Raw genomic sequence first — 20,658 nt, 5'->3', positions numbered from 1 at the left:
CTCCCGTCACCAAGGGAACCACGCGAAGAGAGATTTTCCCCCATCTCACCAATGGAGGAAATATCTCTTCATGCCGAGAGTTCCTCACAGTCCTGGAATAGAAGGGACATGCCACACTCATCAATGTTGGAGTCTTACATCCTTCCCTGGAAGGAATCTAAAGACTCCAAAACATTGCTAAAGCCAGCCAGCCACTCAGGGAATGTCCCTGACTCTCCCCAAGGAGAGCCTTTGGGGATAGAAGGAGACTTTGCTGCAAGTCCTACAACAGGAGGAGACCAACAGGAGTCAGAACACGCATTTTGGCAGGTTCTGACTCTAATGAGGGCTCTCAACGGGTTTTCCGTCTTTGGTACTCAAAAACCCTCTAAGACCAGTGCAGCCCTGCCCTAGTCTCAAGGGGTTAAGAGTACCACGAACAAGCTCGTCCCACCTCCTCGCGTACAGCAGAGGAGGTACTTTGAGATCCTGGAGGAGCCTTGTTCAGTTCTTCCCCTTCACCACTCGCTGGAAGAGCTAACCAGGGGAGTCCCTCTTGAAAGACTCTCCAACCGGCAGGTCTTGTTCTCGGCAGCCGAGATCCTCAACCAGGAGAAGGTCGCAAAGTGTGCTACATGTATGCAAGCTACTTCGGGGCTTGATATCTGGTTTGGGACTTTAGGTATCCTCATAAGACCTGAGGATTTCTCCAAGGAACGTACCAGGAAAGCTATGGAAACCTTCCTTCTCTCAGGTACTCGCACGATCTAGTTTCTTGCCCACCAAGTCAAGAACTTTTGGGCAAATACTATCCTGAAACTTCGGGATGCAGTAGCTGAGAGATTCCACCAGAAGGTCCCTAGCGCCGAGATCAATAGGCTCAGACATTCCTCCATAGAGGGGTCTCTTCTGTTCGAGCCTAAGGATGTGGAACATGCTGCTGAGAGGTGGAGGAAGTCCCATCAAGACTCCCTCCTCTATAGGGCTTTAACATTTAAGCCCTATAAACCTCCAGCACCACAGCAGTCCCGTCCAACCAAGACCACTACGACGACAACTGCAACGAAGGCAACAGTGTCTAAGCCCTTTCCTGTCAAAGACAGGAGAGGCAAAAAGTCGCCGAGGGGAGGTAAAAATCCTAGAGGGAGCAGCCGAGGCTGCAAACGCTAGGATAGGCAGTCCCCCTGCATTTCCACCAGTGGGGCGATGCCTACAGAGTCGCGCAAACAGGTGGAAGCAACTCGGGGCCGATTCCTGGACAATCTTCATGATCAGTCTAGGATATTGCGTCCCATTCATAACATCTCTACCTCCCCTAACCAGGAATCCAGTGTCATTGAACTCCCTTGCCATGGGATCGGCAAGGGGGCAAACCCTTCGGGCAGAAATCCAGACCCTGTTGAAGAAGGGTGCTCTCCAAGAAGTTCTCGACGGATCCCCAGGCTTCTTCAGTCGACTCTTTCTTGTAAAGAAGGCGTCTGGAGGCTGGAGACCAGTCATCGACCTCTCAGCTCTGAACTAGTTTGTCAAACAAACTCCATTCAGCATGGAGACGGCAGACGCGGTCAGACTAGCAGTAAGACCGCAAGACTTCATGTGCACACTGGACCGAAAGAATGCGTACTTCCTGTTTTCAGTCCATCCGTCTTCAAATAAGTACTTAAGATTCAGCCTAGACAACAGAAAGTACCAGTTCAAAGTGCTGTGCTTTGGTCTTTCCACAGCACCACAAGTCTTCACCAGAATGTTCACCCTAGTATCATCTTGGACACACAGGATTGGAATCTGACTCCTCCATTATCTGGACGACTGGCTAATCCTAGCAGACTCGGCATCAACCCTTCTTCAACACCGAGACAAACTTCTGAGACTTTGCCAGGATCTGGGGATCATGGTAAATCTCGAGAAGTCCTCTCTGCTTCCCACTCAAAGACTGGTATACTTAGGCATGATTGTAGACACCATTCTCAACAAAGCTTTCCCATCAGACAACAGGATAGCAAGGCTGAGAAAGGTCGCAAAACCTTTTCTCAGACGAGAAGAACTTCCAGGCCCAATCGTGGTTACGTTTCCTCGGTCACCTTTCATCGCTGGCCCGTCTAGTTCCCAATGGTCGCCTCAGGATGAGATCCCTCCAGTGGCGACTCAAGTCCCGGTGGAATCAAGCATACGACTCCCCAGACATCCATATCCCCATGGGACCTGCAGAACTGACAGACCTCCAGTGGTGGGTGACAGACAAGAATCTACGAAAGGGAGTGGATCTTCTCGTCCTCCCCCCGGATTTGATGCTGTTTTCAGACGCTTCAAAAAAAGGGTGGGGGGCCCACGTGCTTCACCACACGACCTCAGGCCTCTGGTCAGAGTCAGAAAAATACCTCCACATAAATCTCCTAGAGATGAAGGCCGTCTCTCTGACCCTTCACTCTGTGGTGGTGATGAGCGACAACACCACAGTAGTGGCCTACATCAACAAACAAGGAGGTACTTTTTTGCAGCAACTATCCCATCTAGCAGTAGAGATACTGAGATGGGCCGAAATCCACTCGATACCACTATCGGCACGCTTCATTCCGGGCAAAAGGAATGTGCTCGCCGACAACCTGAGCAAAGCGTCTCAGATAGTGAGTACCGAGTGATCTTTGGATCATCTAGTAGCCAACAAAGTCCTGACTTTGTTGGGTTCTCCAACTGTGGACCTCTTCGCAACGGCCCTGAACTTCAGGCTCCCGCTGTACTGTTCCCCAGTCCCAGACCCCAAGGCTCTCTGGTAAGATACTTTCCAACAACGGTGAGACAACATCGACGTTTACGCCTTTCCCCCGTTCTGTCTGATGAGGAGGTTACTCAATAAGACTAGAACATTGGTCAATCTTTCAATGACCCTCATAGCTCCGCTCTGGCATCACGCAGAATGGTTCCCGGACGTTCTGCAACTCCTAACAGAACCACCAAGAGAAATCCCTCCACACCACAATCTACTCAAACAACCACACGCCAACATCTTCCACAAAGCCGTAGAGTTCACACCTGGAGACTATCCAGCATCTCTCTGAGAGAGGATTTTCGCAACAAGTTGCGATTAGGATGTCTGATCATCTGCAGAAATCATCAGCAGCAGTCTACCAGGCACAGTGGAAAGTCTTCTGTAGTTGGTGTCATGGAAGGGGTATCTCTCCACTTGATGCCACTATTCCAGCAATAGCAGAGTTCCTCGTGTATTTGCGTGAAGAAATACGCCTATCAGTCTCGGCAGTGAAACAGATCGCCACCTGACTTGGAAGACGGTGTTCCTGCTAACTTTGGCCTCGGCCAAGCAATTTCAGCAAACTTCATGGTCTTTCATATGACATCGCCCATTCAAGGGGATGGGGAGAGGTAACGGTCAGCTTTGTCCCTGAGTTTATTGCTAAGACTCAGAACCTGGGAGTAGCAGATCCTCGATTCTACTCCTTCCGGATTTCAAGTCTCCATACTGTAACAGATGACCCAGACCATCTCTTACTATGCCCAGTAAGGAGCTTGGGGCTGTACCTCAAGAGAACAGCCGCAGTCATCCTCGTGTGCCAGCACTATTCGTCAGCACAGGAAGGACTAAGAGGAGGGTCACCAAGAATACCATCTCAGCATGGATTCGCAGGGTCATTGACCTTGCACTGAATCCAGACCCTCCTCCGTCACGTCACCCCAGAGCACATGATGTCAGGGGCATAGATACATCCCTGGCCTTCAAAAGAAATTATTCAGTGACGCAGGTTCTTCAAGCTGGGGTGTGGAAACGTCAAAACATGTTCACATCCCACTACTTGCAAGACGTTACCCATAGGAGACTCAATACGTTTTCTATCGGTCCTGTGGTGGCTGCACAACAGCTAGTTTAAAACCTCAAGCTCCTTATTGGATAAGTAGCAGAAGGTTGAGGGCATTGTTACCCGGTTTTAGTCTGCATGAATGAAAAGGTTTGACTGGCCCTTTATTCTTTTCTTCATCATCCCCTCTCTTGGGGAAAGCAGCATCCTGGGTTCTCTGCATAGCTGACCTCAAACCACTGCAGGTAAACCATGCTCCCTTGTGTACCTAGTATTAAGATTAATACTGTTACGTCCCCATACCCTGACAAGGTGGTATTGGAAAGTCCTAGTGCACAGTTTTCCATCTAAAGAAATTCGGAACATCTTTCTAGGTCTCTAGGACGAGTCACACTTCTACATACCTTCACACACTGCTTGAATAAGCCGCAGACCTTGCGTAGCAAGGTTTTAGCGAGGTGCAGGGGCTCCTTATTTCTTGAGTGCTAATACACTCAGATAAGGAGCCTCCGGGCAAAGCCAAAAAGCCAGACTGGCTGGGATGTCCACCCTTACTAATAGGCGAGTCACCCCTATTACTAGAACTCCGGTATTCATTTATTTGAAAGTTCAGAAACACTAGAACTCCGGCATTCATTTATTTGAAAGTTTTGAAACACCACAACTCCAACATTCATATATTTGAAAGTTTTCAAACACCAGAACTCTGGTATTCATTTATTCGAAAGTTCTGAAACACTAGAACTCCGGCATTCATTTATTTGAAAGCTCAGAAACACTAGAACACTGGCATTCATTTATTTTGAAATTTTGAAACATCAGAACTCCAGCATTCATTTATTTGAAAGTTCTGAAACACTAGAACTCAGGCATTCATTTATTCGAAAGTTCTGAAACACTAGAACTCCGGCATTCATTTATTTGAAAGCTCAGAAACACTAGAACACTGGCATTCATTTATTTGGAAGTTTTGAAACATCAGAACTCCAGCATTCATTTATTTGAATGTTCTGAAACACTAGAACACTGGCATTCATTTATTTGAAAGTTCTGAATAACTAGAACTCGGGCATTCATTTATTTGAAAGTTCTGAAACACTAGAACTCAGGCATTCATTTATTTGAAAGTTCTGAAACATCAGACCTCCAGCATTCATTTATTTGAAAGTTCTGAAATGCTAGAACTCAGGCATTCATTTATTTGAAAGTTCTGAAATACTAGAACTCTGGCATTCATTTAATTGATAGTTTTAAAATGCTAGAAATCTGGCATTCATTTATTTGAAAGTTCTGAAACACTAGGACTCTGGCATTCATTTATTTGAAAGTTCTGAAACACTAGAACTCGGACATTCATTTATTTGAAAGTTCTGAAACACTAGAACTCAGGCATTCATTTATGTGAAAGTTCTGAAACACTAGAACTCGGACATTCATTTATTTGAAAGTTCTGAAACACTAGAACTCAGGCATTCATTTATTTGAAAGTTCTGAAACACTAGGACTCTGGCATTCATTTATTTGAAAGTTCTGAAACACTAGAACTCTGGCATTCATTTATTTGAAAGTTCTGAAATACTAGAACTCTGGCATTCATTTAATTGACAGTTTTAAAACACTAGAACTCTGGCATTCATTTATTTGAAAGTTCTGAAATACTAGAACTCTGGCATTCATTTAATTGACAGTTTTAAAATGCTAAAACTCTGGCATTCATTTATTTGAAAGTTCTGAAATACTAGAACTCTGGCATTCATTTAATTGACAGTTTTAAAACGCTAGAACTCTGGCATTCATTTATTTGAAAGTTCTGAAATACTAGAACTCTGGCATTCATTTAATTGACAGTTTTAAAACGCTAAAACTCTGGCATTCATTTATTTGAAAGTTCTGAAATACTAGAACTCTGACATTCATTTGATTGACAGTTTTAAAACGCTAGAACTCATGCATTCATTTATTTTAAAGTTTTGAAATACTAGAACTCTGGCATTCTTTTAATTGACAGTTTTAAAAAGCTAGAACTCTGGCATTCATTTACTTGAAAGTTCTGAAACACTAGAACTCTGGCATTCATTTATTTGAAAGTTCTGAAACACTAGAACTTGGACATTCATTTATTTGAAAGTTCTGAAACACTAGAACTCAGGCATTCATTTATTTGAAAGTTCTGAAACACTAGAACTCAGGCATTAATTTATTTTGAAAGTTCTGAAACTGAAACTCAGGCATTCATTTATTTGAAAGTTCTGAAACACTAGAACTCAGGCATTCATTTATTTGAAAGTTCTGAAACACTAGAACTCTGGCATTCATTTATTTGAAAGTTCTGAAATACTAGAACTCTGGCATTCATTTAATTGACAGTTTTAAAACGCTAGAACTCTGGCATTCATTTATTTGAAAGTTCTGAAATACTAAAACTCTGGCATTCATTTAATTGACAGTTTTAAAACGCTAGAACTCTGTCATTCATTTATTTGAAAGTTCTGAAATACTAGAACTCTGGCATTCATTTAATTGACAGTTTTAAAACGCTAGAACTCATGCATTCATTTATTTGAAAGTTCTGAAATACTAAAACTCTGGCATTCATTTAATTGACAGTTTTAAAATGCTAAAACTTTGGCATTCATTTATTTGAAAGTTCTGAAACACTAGAATTCTGGAATTCATTTAATTGACAGTTTTAAAACGCTAGAACTCTGGCATTCATTTATTTGAAAGTTCTGAAATGCTAGAACTCTGGAATTCATTTATTTCACAGTTTTAAAACGCTAGAACTCTGGCATTCATTTATTTGAAAGTTTTAAAACACTAGAACTCTTGCATTCATTTATTTGAAAGTTCTGAAACACTAGAACTCAGGCATTCATTCATTTGAAAATTCTGAAACACTAGAACTCAGGCATTCATTTATTTGAAAGTTCTGAAACACTAGAACTCAGGCATTCATTCATTTGAAAATTCTGAAACACTAGAACTCAGGCATTCATTTATTTGAAAGTTCTGAATTACTAGAACACTGGAATTCATTTAATTGACAGTTTTAAAATGCTAGAACTCTGACATTCATTTATTTGAAAGTTCTGAAATACTAGAACTCTGACATTCATTTAATTGACAGTTTTAAAACGCTAGAACTCATACATTCATTTATTTGAAAGTTCTGAAACACTAGAACTCAGGCATTCATTTATGTGAAAGTTCTGAAACACTAGAACTCGGACATCCATTTATTTGAAAGTTCTGAATTACTAGAACACTGGAATTCATTTAATTGACAGTTTTAAAATGCTAGAACTCTGACATTCATTTATTTGAAAGTTCTGAAATACTAGAACTCTGACATTCATTTAATTGACAGTTTTAAAACGCTAGAACTCATACATTCATTTATTTGAAAGTTTTTAAATACTAGAACTCTGGCATTCATTTAATTGACAGTTTTAAAAAGCTAGAACTCTGGCATTCGTTTATTTGAAAGCTCTGAAACACTAGAACTCACGCATTCATTTATTTTGAAAGTTCTGAAACTAAAACTCAGGCATTCATTTATTTGAAAGTTCTGAAACACTAGAACTCAGACATTCATTTATTTGAAAGTTCTGAAACACTAGAACTCTGGCATTCATTTATTTGAAAGTTCTGAAACACTAGAACTCAGGCATTCATTTATTTGAAAGTTCTTAAACTAAAACTCAGGCATTCATTTATTTGAAAATTCTGAAACACTAGAACTTGGACATTCATTTATTTGAAGGTTCTGAAACACTAGAACTCTGGCATTCATTTATTTGAAAGTTCTGAAACACTAGAACTCAGGCATTCATTTATTTGAAAGTTCTGAAACACTAGAACTCAGGAATTCATTTATTTGAAAGTTCTGAAACTAAAACTCAGACATTCATTTATTTGAAAGTTCTGAAACATTAGATCTCAGGCATTCATTTATTTGAAAGTTCTGAAACACTAGAACTCAGGCATTCATTTATTTGAATGTTCTGAAACACTAGAACTCAGGCATTCATTTATGTGAAAGTTCTGAAACTAAAACTCAGGCATTCATTTATTTGAAAGTTCTGAAACATTAGAACTCAGGCATTCATTTATTTGAAAGTTCTGAAACACTAGAACTCAGGCATTCATTTATTTGAAAGTTCTGAAACACTAGAACTCAGGCATTCATTTATTTGAAAGTTCTAAAACTAAAACTCAGGCATTCATTTATTTGAAAGTTCTGAAACATTAGAACTCATGCATTCATTTATTTGAAAGTTCTGAAACATTAGATCTCAGGCATTCATTTATTTGAAAGTTCTGAAACACTAGAACTCAGGCATTCATTTATTTGAATGTTTTGAAACACTAGAACTCCGACATTCATTTATTTGAAAGTTCTGAAACACTAGAACTCCGACATTCATTTATTTGAAAGTTCTGAAATACTAGAACTCCGACATTCATTTATTTGAAAGTTTTGAAACACTAGAACTCCGTCATTCATTTATTTGAAAGTTCTGATTCACCAGAACCCTGGCATTCATTTATTTGAACGTTCTTAAACACTAGAACTCTGACATTCATTTATTTGAAAGTTCTGAAACACTAGAACTCCGACATTCATTTATTTGAAAGTTTTGAAACAGTAGTATTACAGCATCTACCTCTTTCTGGGTCGTCTTCGTTACTGTACCTTTTTGCTTGGACTTTGTCTATCAACAAGCACATTTGTGTGCTCTGAAAACTTTCCCGATTATTTAGGAGATACGAAGATCTACATCACCTAGAATTAACTGAAAGCTGTGGCAGTGCTTAGTGATCAGTGCTGTGACCTTAGTGTGTTTATGAGTTTTTGAACTTAGACTATATTTAGTAATGAAAATCTCGTTCACTCGGCCATACCACTACATTCAAGTTTTTCCTAAACCGCGCATGCGCAGTGCAGTGTGTGTGACTTGGTTATCCCCGTCATGGCAACGTTACTGTACCAGAGAAACGAAATCAGATACGGTCATTGTTATAACACCAGTAGATAATGACTATGGAATTCTTGGGACCTAGTACTCTCGCTGATGTTGAGGAGGACCTTGCTCTAAGTGATGATAATGTTGAAACGCATCTGCTTACACAGGAACATGGGCCACGACTTGTCTCTACTAAATCTCATACCACCAACAAGCTATGTATGGAGCATGATTCAGATAGCAGTAATGTGCCAACATCCCCTGCTTCTAAAACTACAAAGTGTGATGCTTCTTCCTCTCAAAATGAAGTTCTAAATAGTTCCCTGCCTCGACCTGCTATTCAGAGTATACCTATCCTGGCTACAAAAACTGTTCTACTTGCCTTTGCTCCACGTGCTGAATACATAAAGCTCCTATTTAGAGAGAATCCGGGGGTTAATGTGAAGCTTCGCTGGCTATCAGAGGTTACCAAGATGTTCAGCCTTGATCAGGAATTGACTGGAGTTAAAATGTTTGCGGTCACTTCTCGATTTGTATACATTTCGAGGCATCACCTGGATATCATAAATAGGGTCAAGGCTGGGGAGGTTCTATCACTTGTGTTAGATGTTCAGGATGCTGTAAACAGACCCCGTAAGTTCTCTACATATCTCATCACTCGATATCCTGTGGATGTAGACCCTTCATTAGCTAAGGAACTAACGGGAGTACACACTGTATGTCGTTTCCAACAGGACGGAAAGTCCATCAATCGTATTGTTATTACTTGGAGCAACCCAGATCCACCCCCGCCTTTTATTAACTTCTCTTTCCTCCCTTGTTTACCGTCATGTGAACTACGCAGAATGCCAGACGAAAAGACGTGGTGCTTCAAATGCTGGGGTATCAGTCACATCTCACGATACTGTGGTGCCCCTGAAAAGTGTGCATTTTGTGCTGTTGAGCATGACAGTCGGACCTGCCCTCATCGCCCCGCTGTACTACCCACAGTGGTTGACACTGTCTCGGCATCAACATTATGCTCATTACCTCTGCATACACCAGACACCTCACATTGGAAATGCCCGAGATGTAATGAGCCCGTAGTCAATGTGTGGCATGGCTGTACCAGACTATCAAGCACTGCATCGAACCAGCATATTGCACAACAGCTTCCAATGCCATCAATCAAACCCACCGTTACTGCCTCCTCACAAGTGTCTACACTTTGTAATGCTGTAGATGTCCTCAAGTCTCGGTGTGACTCCCTTACATCACGTTTTGAAGCCAATGAATCTCGTTTAGAGAGCATGGACTCTAGCATGGACAGTCTCGTAGCCTCCTTTGACCATCTAACTTCTAAATTTGCTACTAATGATACCATACTACAATCTCTCGTTGAAGCTCAGCAGGTTGTTATCACATCAGTTACTACACTCACTGAGAAACTTGACTCACTTGCTACAGGTCTTGAGAGTGTTACTAATCTCCATACAGGACCTTTGCCATATGATACACCACCATTGCTTACCCGTGTCACCACTGCCTCTTCATCTAGTCGCCGTTCTTCCAAGGTATATGTTCGATAACTAAGTGAAGCTTAATATCATCTCGTGGAATGCCTGTGGTATTACAAACTGGGCAAAATTTTCTGCACTTAAGGGAATTGTACATAGTCACCACCCAGATGTTGGTAATGCTCAGCCAAGGGAAGAAGCTCCCTCGCTCACTGGCTATGTGTCATATATCCATTTAGTAATACATGGCCTCATCACCTATATACGTCCTTCAATCCAGCATAGACTTCTCCCAAACTCTGAGGATGAAGATACAACATTTCACCTCCACCACAGCCCTACTCAGTATGCACAGGACCTTATTAATGAATGGTCAGCACAGTCACGAACCATCAACCTTCCAACTCATATACAAGACTCTCTCTCCTCGTAAGAAAACAATCGTGCCTTATGTCTCAGTTCCGCCTTACTGAGCAGTGATGAAGAGGACGATGTACCCATAACTAAGGAAGAGCTACGACGTGCCTTAGCAAGGAGTAAGAAGTCAGTTCCCGGTGATGATAGCATCACCTATGCAGTCCTTTGCACACTCATAAAAGTACCTGGCAACCCTCTCCTCCAGCTCTACAACCTCTGCCTCTGCCTCTGCCTGGGATATGTGCCCCTAGCTTGGACTCATAGTACAATTGTACCCGTTCCCAAGCCCGGCACTGACAAATTTCGTCCTATCTCCCTCACTTCCTGTTTCTGCAATGTATTTAAATGTATTCTCCTCTCATGTCTTATGTTCCGGCTGCAAGATAAGCTTTCGTCTAGAATATATGGCTTCCTACCCCAATGAGGAACACATCGTCTCATGGAGCTCTACACTCGTCTCTCCCCAACCAGTGTTGTAGCCTTCATTGATTTGAAAAGTGCATTTGACGTTGCAAATAGAGACATTATTTTAGACCAGCTTATTGATTTTGGAATCAAGGGAAACCTTTTGAGGTGGATACGTGGCTATCTTCGAAATAGAGTCTCTCGTGTGCTGTTTAAGTGAGCATTGAGCACTGCAAAGGAACTTGAATCTGGTACACCACAAGGGTGAGTACTTAGTCCATTTTTATTTAATATTCTCCTTCATCGCCTTCTCTCCTTGCTTCCTAATACTGATAACACAACCATCACTTGCTACGCAGACGATATTTGCATTCACTCAACATCTCCGGATCACTTGCAAAGCTTCCTTTCTTCCTTCTACGAATCAGCATCCTCCTGTGGCCTTATCGTCTCCCCAGGAAAAAGTAGAATCTTCTCCCCAAGACCACAAAGGAATCTACCAGAATTTACTGTGGGGAACAATGTTCTACCTTTATGCACACTATATATCTATTTGGGAGCACCAGTGCGAATTACACCATCCATTCCAGCAAGACAGAGAGTACATCCCATTGTTCAAGATCTGCTGGCCCGGTTATAGCGACGCCTGACTCCTCTCAAGTGGATTACTAATTATTCTGCAGGAGTATCTATTCCAGTCGCCAGAACCATATATATTGCTTTCATCCGCTCAGTGATAGATTATCTTTCCCCTGCACTATGTCAGCTCTCCAGATCAACTTTACAGCCTCTTGAAAAATTCCAGAACCAAGCAATGAGCTTCATTCTAGGTTGTCCAGCATCCTCTAGAATTGAAAACATGCAACACAAACTCCATCTCCCTCCACTCATTAAGAGAATATACTCCAATGTCACCTACTTCAGTATCAAATGCCTGTATTACCCTCACCTGCCTCCTCACTATTCAAACATCATGAGAACTTCTCTCGATCTAGATGCACCTCGTCCACAACTACGCCAGGGGGGACGTACACTAGTTAGTACTGTCTGTTCAAGCATTCGGGGGCTTGACATCAACATCGTGGCAGAGAGCGTGGATCATGGCCTTGCACCCTGGCAGACTCCTGTGCCCGCAATCTCTTACATTCCAGTCTCTAAGACTGAATTGCCTCAACTTCAACGTGCGTTGGAGACCATCGACAGACTATCCTCCTCCCTCAGTGTAGCCCATCACCTCTAAACAGACGGCTCCCTGCAGCAGGATGACAGTGCTGGATGTGCTGTTTTCTCCCCCACTTTGGAATCCCCGCCAGAGGGCTGGACAGGCCGTCGCCTCCCAAAGTCATCAAGCTCTGCATATTGTGAACTACATGGACTTCTGGATGCAGTTATTTTAATCACACGGACCGGAAACAACGGCTTGATCATCTACGACTCGCATCCAGCACTCCAAGCCCTTTCATCACATAAGCCAGCATACCAGCCCCTGGTTATACAAATACACAGGCAACTAGAAATGGCCAACATGAGCTCACTGGTAGTGCACTTCCTATGGCCTCCCTCTCACGTGGATCTTCTGGCTAACAACACCGTTGACCATCTCGTAAAGGCTGCCTGTCAACTGGATCCTCCATATGCTGATGCTCCCACTCCATCTCTCCTGTGCTGCAGAAAAATGGTGCGCCAAGGTGCTCGCTCACCTACTCATCATTGTAGTAATGCTGAGAGAGCCACCAGTGTATCAATACAGTATTATGATCATTTCTTTCCCCACCAACACAAGTATCGCCGCAGCGTACTCATGGTTTGTCAAAATAATGTGGTTTGTGCGCGTCTTCGGCTGGGTTGGCGACCAGTTTGGCAGGTAGCTGAGCAAAATGGAGTTCCTCACTTCTCCTCCTGTAGGTTATGTGACGCACCCAACGCCAACACCCTGGAACACTATTGCCTGGAATGTCCACTTGTTAGTGACATATTACCCCCAAAGACTCACAATAGTTGATATATGTAAAATGTTATTGACAGATAATAATTTGCTCGATGAGATCCTCATGTGCCATCCTCACTTTGGTGGATACTGAATAATCAACTGTTTTGCAATATTAACTAAAGATAGGAACAACCTACCTACGAAATCAAACTGAATTTAATTTGGATTCCATATGAATTCATTTGTATAACCTTTAATATATAGAAATTAACAATATTACTTTTAATGTGTACTAAATGTCTGTCTATACTTTATTTTTTATTCCTTTGTATAACCTTCATTATACAGTATACTGCAGATGTAAACAATATTGTTTTAATATGTACTTAAATGTCTGTATATACTTTATTTCTTTTTTATTCTTTTAGCATAACTTAATTACAATGTAGATGCAACCAATATTACTGTATTACCATGTACTCAAATGCTGGACGCCAATGGGCGCAATAAATTGATTAAAAAAAAAAAACCAGAAAGCCAATTCTTTAACTTTGTAGGCTTGTTTCTCCACTTCTGTATTGCTCTTTTGCAACTTAAATAGGACAGTATAATAAAATTTAAATTCTCTTTTGATATCCTCAACATTTATATTGTTAATTCATCTTTATTTCTAATGGCAGTCATAGGACTTGTCTCATGTCCATCTATTTTTTTTTTTTTTTTTTGAAATCCCAGAAAGATGCTCCATTGACCCCCATCTTTTTTTTTAACGTTATCTGCTATTTGCATGACCTTTGCATTTTCTCTGGTATTTTCTTTTATTATGAACTTGTCTATCAGTTTTTCTTGAACTTCATGGAGTCGTCTGTTTTCTAAATTCTTTTCCTTCAACCTGATCTTCTTTATTTTCCTCTTCATCGTCATTAAACTTCTTATTCTTCTGGTTTTGTGTTGAACTTTTCTACTAGGTTTCTAACTGTATTTCTCCTTTATCCTATTAACCCTTTCTTGCCATATTTTATACTTTAGTTTTATCGTCCAATTCCCTTGGATGATTTTCAATAGTCTTACAGCTTCACTCTCTTTAAATCTTTTCAAGTTCAGGTTTCTTCGCTTCTGATTATTCAGGTTAGTACCCGTTTGCCAGTCCATTTCAGTTAGCATGGAATTGTGATCTGTTTAAGTAGCCCAATCTGTTTATTCTGTAGAGAGTTACTACTTCTTCTTCGTCTAAGTGGATCCTTGTGACTCCCTCCTCGTCCTCTGTTTTGATCATTCCAAAGTGTATAATCGTACATTTTCCCTTTTCACTTCTAGTCCATTTTCCTCTGCATTTTTTTCGTGTGTATTGATAATACCTAAATTCATATTATCCACTAGCTGTGCTAGCATCATGTTACTTGCTGATATTCAGACCTTTTTTCAATTTTTTTCTCCTACTTTACAATTAAAGTCTCCCACCATTAATAATTTTTCTGTGTTCATATCTGCTATCTTGACTTGTTCTTTTGTTACTTTATACATTTCTTCCTTTTCCTTCATGGTACTGTTTCCCTCTTATGGAGCATACACTACTCGTAATCTAAACTTGGTACGGCCATTGTCAATTTTTATTCAGAGTGCTTCATGGGTCTTATTATATCTGTTCACTTCAACTGTTAGGTTCCCAGTTCATCATATTACTGTCTAGTTTAATTCATAAGTATGTTGAACTTTCTACCACTTTTATTCCCACCATGTGATCTGGCTTTTCTTTCATGTTGTAAATCATATTATTTTCTTTATTTGTTTCTAACCCTCATCTTTTACCAGTTTCTATTAATTGTTAGATGTTGCGTTTTGTATTATCTATACCTTCTGCAATCACTAAGGCATCACCTCCAAAATATAATGATACTATCTCTAATAAATGATTTCTTAAACCGTGTCCTTCCTCTTCCATTTTTCATGACAATATATATAATTAATTTTAAAAGTGCAACCCTGTTTTATTCCACTCGTAACCTCCATTTCTTGTTCTATACCCTCTCCTATGACAATGCCTGTAGTATCTCCTTGGTAAATATTTGCAATTGCACTTATGATTTTGGTGTCAATTCTGGATTTTTTAAAAACTTCTATTAATACCTCCCCCCCCCCTTTTTTTTTTTTACTGAGTCAAAGGCTTTACTAAAGTCTGTAGCAGTTTCTTGTTTCTATAGCTCTCTTCTCCAATGTACTGTAATATAAAGATATTGTCCTCTATCCTGCCTCCTGTAAATCCTGCTTGGCAATCATTATCTTCCTCATTCATTGCTAGGCGATTTTCTATTTCCTTTTTCACCATCGTCATGAGTATTTTGTATGAAATGTTTAATAGAGCTATAGGTCTTAGGTCTTTGGCCATTGGTCTTCTTTTCTTTTCAATCATCTTTGTTCTTGACTTCTTCCACATAATGGTTTTTTTCATACAACTCATTTTGGTTTTTGGTAACATTCTGTAAGGTTTCAAGACGTGTTTTTTTCCTTGTACCTTATAGAGCTCGATTTTAAGGCCATCTGAACCTGCTTTTTTTTTTTTTTTTTTTTTTTTGCCTTCAGTTTTTCCAGGAAATTATTTACTTTTTCTATTGTGATTTTTGAATTTTCCATTGGTTTTATTTTCCCTTTTGTTACCATCACAAAGTCACAGCGCTCTCTCAGTAAGTCTGGCATATTATATCCATCTATTCCTTGTATGCTATTTCATTTTCATATTCAATCCGTTTTTCTTCATTCCAAACTAAGTCTATTTTATTTTACTGCTTATAATATATGGTTTTCCAGTATTTGGCTAATCAATGTTTCTATTCTTCATTATTTAAATTAGTTCCTTGCTCTCCTTGCTTTCTGTCTGTTCCTTATTCTGTCTATGTTTTCCCGAGCAGAATGATGTAGATCGTCTGAATGGAGACCTAAAACCTGCAACTTTTTTTTTTTAATTTTTTTTTATCCATTTTTATTTCTTCCGTTACCCTTATTTTAACCATAGTAATTTCCTTCTTTATCAATTCTTTCACTCCTCTCTTCATTTGATCATATCTCTGCTCTAATACTTTTCTTTTTTACATCTATATTGATTTCGTTTATTTTCTTTCTGTTTAGATCCTTCCTTTTCTTGCTTGCTTGCTTTTAGATTGTCTTGCTTTTTGCTGAACACGGGCTCTTGCGTTGGCAGCTCCTCGAATTCCTTTTCTTATTTCATCATTTATCCAGGGTTGCTCATGTACTTGTTCTTCAGTAAGTACTTTCCCTTAGCATACTTTTGCCATTTTTTTCATCTGCGGCCTCTTTAATTATCAGTATATAACCAGAAAACAACCTTTAAGCAAAGTAATCAGCTTTTAGGCGTACAAATACTCTAATAAATCGTGAAAATTTCAACCAAAAACTAAAATTATTATCTATCACCAATTAGGACACTCCAAAATCAAACCATTGTTCTCTAGTTTCGGGTAGTGTCATAGCTTCTGTACCATGGTCTTCCACTGTCTTGGGTTAGAGATCTCTTGGGCGAGGGTGCGCTCGGGCGCACTTTTCTTTCTTGTTTCTCTTCCTATTGTTATTTTGAAGTTGTCCTCTTGGTATTTTAAAGTTTTTAATAGTTTATATAAGGTTTAGTTTGGTGTTACTCTATTATTGTTTTTATACTTCTCTTGAAGTTTTTCCTTATTTCCTTTTCTCACTGGGCTATTTTGCCTGTTGGGATTATAGCTTCTTGCTTTTCCAACTAGGGTTTTAGCTTAGCAAATATTAAAAATAATAATAATAGTGATGTAGATGGTCCGGGCACGCCAATAACCGAGGAGCCGTTACATACGTAAGGTTCCACTCTGTGTCGTCATATGGCGCGCGCGAAACATATTGTTGATTTGTTATTGTCAGTTTGTCACAGTTGTGCTGACGGGAGACGGTATTTAATTAACGATTTCTTAACTATATTTTGGGCTTGTATATCAACATTCGTTCAAGATGGACGAGTATCCCGACCCAGATGATGCATTTGAAATGATGTACCAAGATGAACTGGAAGCCATGAGAGAAATGGAAGGTAAGGGTTTATGCTAAGTAGGCCCGTCCAGTTCCAAACTTAAAACCCTAAGGGCAAGGCAAAGTTATGTCAGTGGCTTGGTATATATGGGTAATTCGGGCAGTTCACATTTCGCATAATACAATACGAAATCAGACCCTGTAATTCAGTACAACTTTACCAGTGCCGACAATTAATGAAACACGACATAAACGTAGGGATGTTGCCAAATCCTATCAGGGATCTGGTTGTATACTTAAGCAGGACAATGCAAATGAAAGAAGAATTGGGGTATATTTATGATGATGACTGGCTAAGATTATGGCAGTGTAAGGGGGGTCACAGGGGGCGTTATTCCCTCTACTGCGCTAGGTAAGTTAGGACACAGCTTGTAAGTTAGGTTAAAATGGGAGGGGGGGGGATTTAAGTTAGTTGGTGTCTATTTTGTATGCACGCTAGAGGAGGAACTGGCCGCTGATATGCAAAGGCTCTGAAGAATGTAAAAATACAAAACTTACCACAATAGGTTGCCAAAATTGATGATAGCAAGGTGTTATCCCAACTGATTTCAAGGTCGGATGAGAAAAAATTAAAGGTCATTTTAATTAGGATTGTTGTTTATGGCACAAGTAAAATAAGCTTAATTACAGTAATAAGAATAAGCTTAGTATCTTTGGACTTTTCTATTATGCATTAGAGTGTGTCCACAAATTTATTTTGCGGAGCGATCTGTTAGGAACCAGGAAATGTCGCCTAATAAAAAATATTTGGAGAGTAAATAAGATACTTTAATTTCTAGCCAAATTCATGTGCCATGTTTTCCCAACTAGATATGTTGTGTTTTATTAATTTCTGACCATTAATATTGGGACAAACCACCTTTTGATATGTTTTCCTACCCCATGTAAAAACAATTGGTAAAATTATAGAATAGTGCAGTAAATGGTTTGTAGAAAATAATGTTAATTGTTGTATTCGGTGGTGTTCTGAATGTTATTGATGATGAATTCTGGCAGAAATCCATATGCAGTGTACCAGTATAAATGTAAGATAGAGTACTTAAATTAACATTATTATTATTTGTGGTTTCTGCCAGTCATAATAAAAAAGCATTTACCTTATGAGTGACTGGTATCTTTTTTCTTTCATCTTCCCCTCCCTTGGGTCACAACACTTACGGTATGCTGCAAGCTTCCTCCGCTGTCTACTGGTGATAACCATTTCCCTTGTGTCACCTGATATATGTTCATATACAGTATTTGTTACATCCACATTTCCTCTAGCAAGGTGGGTGTATGGGCCATGTTGATGGGTTTGTTCAAGGAAATCCTAGGACTCCAAGAATTCTTACCGGGATAAGTCACAGTGCTTAGTTATCACACAATCACACGGGCTGCTTAGGCTGCTAATGCGAGCGTATGCACTGAAGTTTAGCGAGGTGTCAGGGTGTGTCTTCTATAAGCTTGCGCGTATCACGGAGGAACATTTCAGTTAAAAAACTAGCCCGTTAATTAGGACTTCCACTCACCTGAGGGTGAGTCAAAGAGCCAAATTGTGTGTATTTAGTGACGGAACAAATGACAGATTTGAAAGCAATTTACATTTTATGTAACGATACAAACCTTGAGCTCTCTATATAAATTTCTCCCTCCTGTAGCTATTCCCCTGCTAGTCCCGTGGTAAAGACCCCAAGGAAAATTGCTCTTAAAACAGTCAAGCTCTGAAGAGCATTGCGGGGATCGGACAAATCCAATTCCGTCAGAGGAATCCTCTGGAGAGAAACCCATCAGGTGAAGACCGTCTCTCCCGCAGATGGGAAAGATGAGCAACCTCTGTTGTCACTGTCAGCAATTCTCCCTGTAAGTGCGGAGATTGCTGGACAGTAGGTGATGAAGAGTAACTCCCTTAGAAGGGGAAGTTGTTAAACAGGAGATGGAACTTCGGGCACCGTTCTATGCTTCCTGTCAACGAGCAGAGCTCAAGTTGAAGGTCAGCAGCGAGTGTTACTTGTGAAACGTAGCTGAAGCTAGTTTCTTGGTTCCCCCCAAAGGAATTCCCAAAGGGACAGGGTCTGCCGCTGCGCTCGTTCTTACACCAGAGCAAGAGGAACAAAGGTGAGCAGAAGTAAAGGAAAATTTTTAAATATCAGGCCAGTTGGTCTTTAATAGGTTTTAAAATTGAGTACTGTAAAATTGCTCCTCCCAGCTGAAATGCAAGATGGCTCACAACATCATGCCCTCAGGGCACAGTGGTCTAGCAAGTCATATCCTCGCAAGGCTATTTGTTCCGTAAATGGAATATAAACCAATGCTATCCATAGGGGGTTATTACTTTCAAGGAATGGATGTGCCATTAGAATTTAGCGGTGGGTAGGGGGATAGCTAGCTACCCCCTCTCACCCACACACCTGTGATGGCTTCACTTTGCTTTTGGCTCAGAGGGAGGTCGGTTGTTACTGCTCTTCGTCCTCGCCTATTTTAAACTGCCATTAATCTTTGTCTTTTTAACTTATGTTTTTTCTTTCTATATATATGAAAACATTCTTAATGTATTTATATATATTCGTTCCCATACTATTAAACCTTCCATCATTTATTTGTATTATCTTTTGGCAGAGCTGGAAGGTAGCCATTAGACTTTAATTGCGAAGTGGCAACCCTGCCTAACGCTTGAGCTGGAAGGCTGGGAGGTTACCCAGCCGCCTCTATATATCCTCTCATAGCAGTGAGAGATGCCACTATTTTCTTTTGGCTCGGTAGAGATCAGACGTGTCCTCACTCTCCCCGACTGTCCTTGGACTTTTTGATTTGCTTTCTCTTTTTCAGGTGTGTGTGTTCTCTCTACGATTGCCTTCTTGCGGACCTGCCCAATGCACGAGGGTGCCGCATGCAGTACTTTCATGTCTTCGTTGGAGACTGACCCACACTCTCTGTCCTTCGTGCAGAGGGCATTGCTGTGAGCATGGTTCGCCCTGTGCAGAGTGTTGCGAGGGGCCTGCCTCCCAATGGAAAAATTTGGCCGGTGTAGGATGAAGAAGGCGAAGCGTGATCTTTCTCCATCAGGGCCGAGGAAAGCGCGTTTTTTTTTCTTCTCGCACCCCCAAATCTCTTTCAAAAGCTCCTTCTCGCTTGTGCTCTTCCTAGGGACAATCTAGTAGGAGCGTAGACCGACTAACTCCTTGGCAACCCCGGGGCACTGGGGTGGTTGTTGCTTTCCCTAGGGGAGCAACTTCACCTCCAGCAGGTGGGGAGCCATTCTCCCTTTCAGATCTTTTACAGGTGTTGTTGACCTTAGGGATTTTGGGACCCCCTTTGAAGGAGGAGCTGCTGTGCCTTCTTCAGCGTATGCTAGGAAAGGCCCTTTTCCTGACAGGTTGACATCTAACACTCTAGAACTGTGCGAGGTCCGTCTTTCGCCTTTTCCTGGCCCTTCCACGTGCGTACGAGGTGATCGCTCGCATTCGCCTCTCCAGCGGCCTCCTGCTGACGACGAACCCTCTCGCCATCCTGGAACCTCGTCGTTCTGTAAACCTCAACCCTCTGTTTCTCCTCACAGGAACCTGTAGGTTGCAGGTGTAGATCTTCTGGAATCAGCGCTTCTACCACCA

General features: G+C 40.9%; 1 protein-coding gene and 1 pseudogene across 1 annotated transcript in view; both read left to right on the top strand.

Moving 5' to 3' along the window:
• The first annotated feature begins 10,496 nt into the window (after positions 1-10,496).
• LOC137615955 (uncharacterized) lies at positions 10,497-13,075 on the top strand (annotated as a pseudogene).
• A 3,785-nt stretch (positions 13,076-16,860) lies between these two features.
• LOC137615954 (chromosome transmission fidelity protein 18 homolog) overlaps positions 16,861-20,658 on the top strand; it is a 106,334-nt gene continuing 102,536 nt past the window's right edge. The window contains exon 1 of the mRNA XM_068345638.1: positions 16,861-17,072. Coding sequence (XP_068201739.1) covers positions 16,994-17,072 — 79 coding nt within the window. The 5' untranslated portion in view covers positions 16,861-16,993. The remainder of the gene's footprint in view (positions 17,073-20,658) is intronic.

This window comes from Palaemon carinicauda, chromosome 22, assembly GCF_036898095.1.
Source record: "Palaemon carinicauda isolate YSFRI2023 chromosome 22, ASM3689809v2, whole genome shotgun sequence".
Lineage (NCBI taxonomy): Eukaryota > Metazoa > Arthropoda > Malacostraca > Decapoda > Palaemonidae > Palaemon > Palaemon carinicauda.
This window is presented reverse-complemented; position numbering and strand designations above follow the sequence as displayed.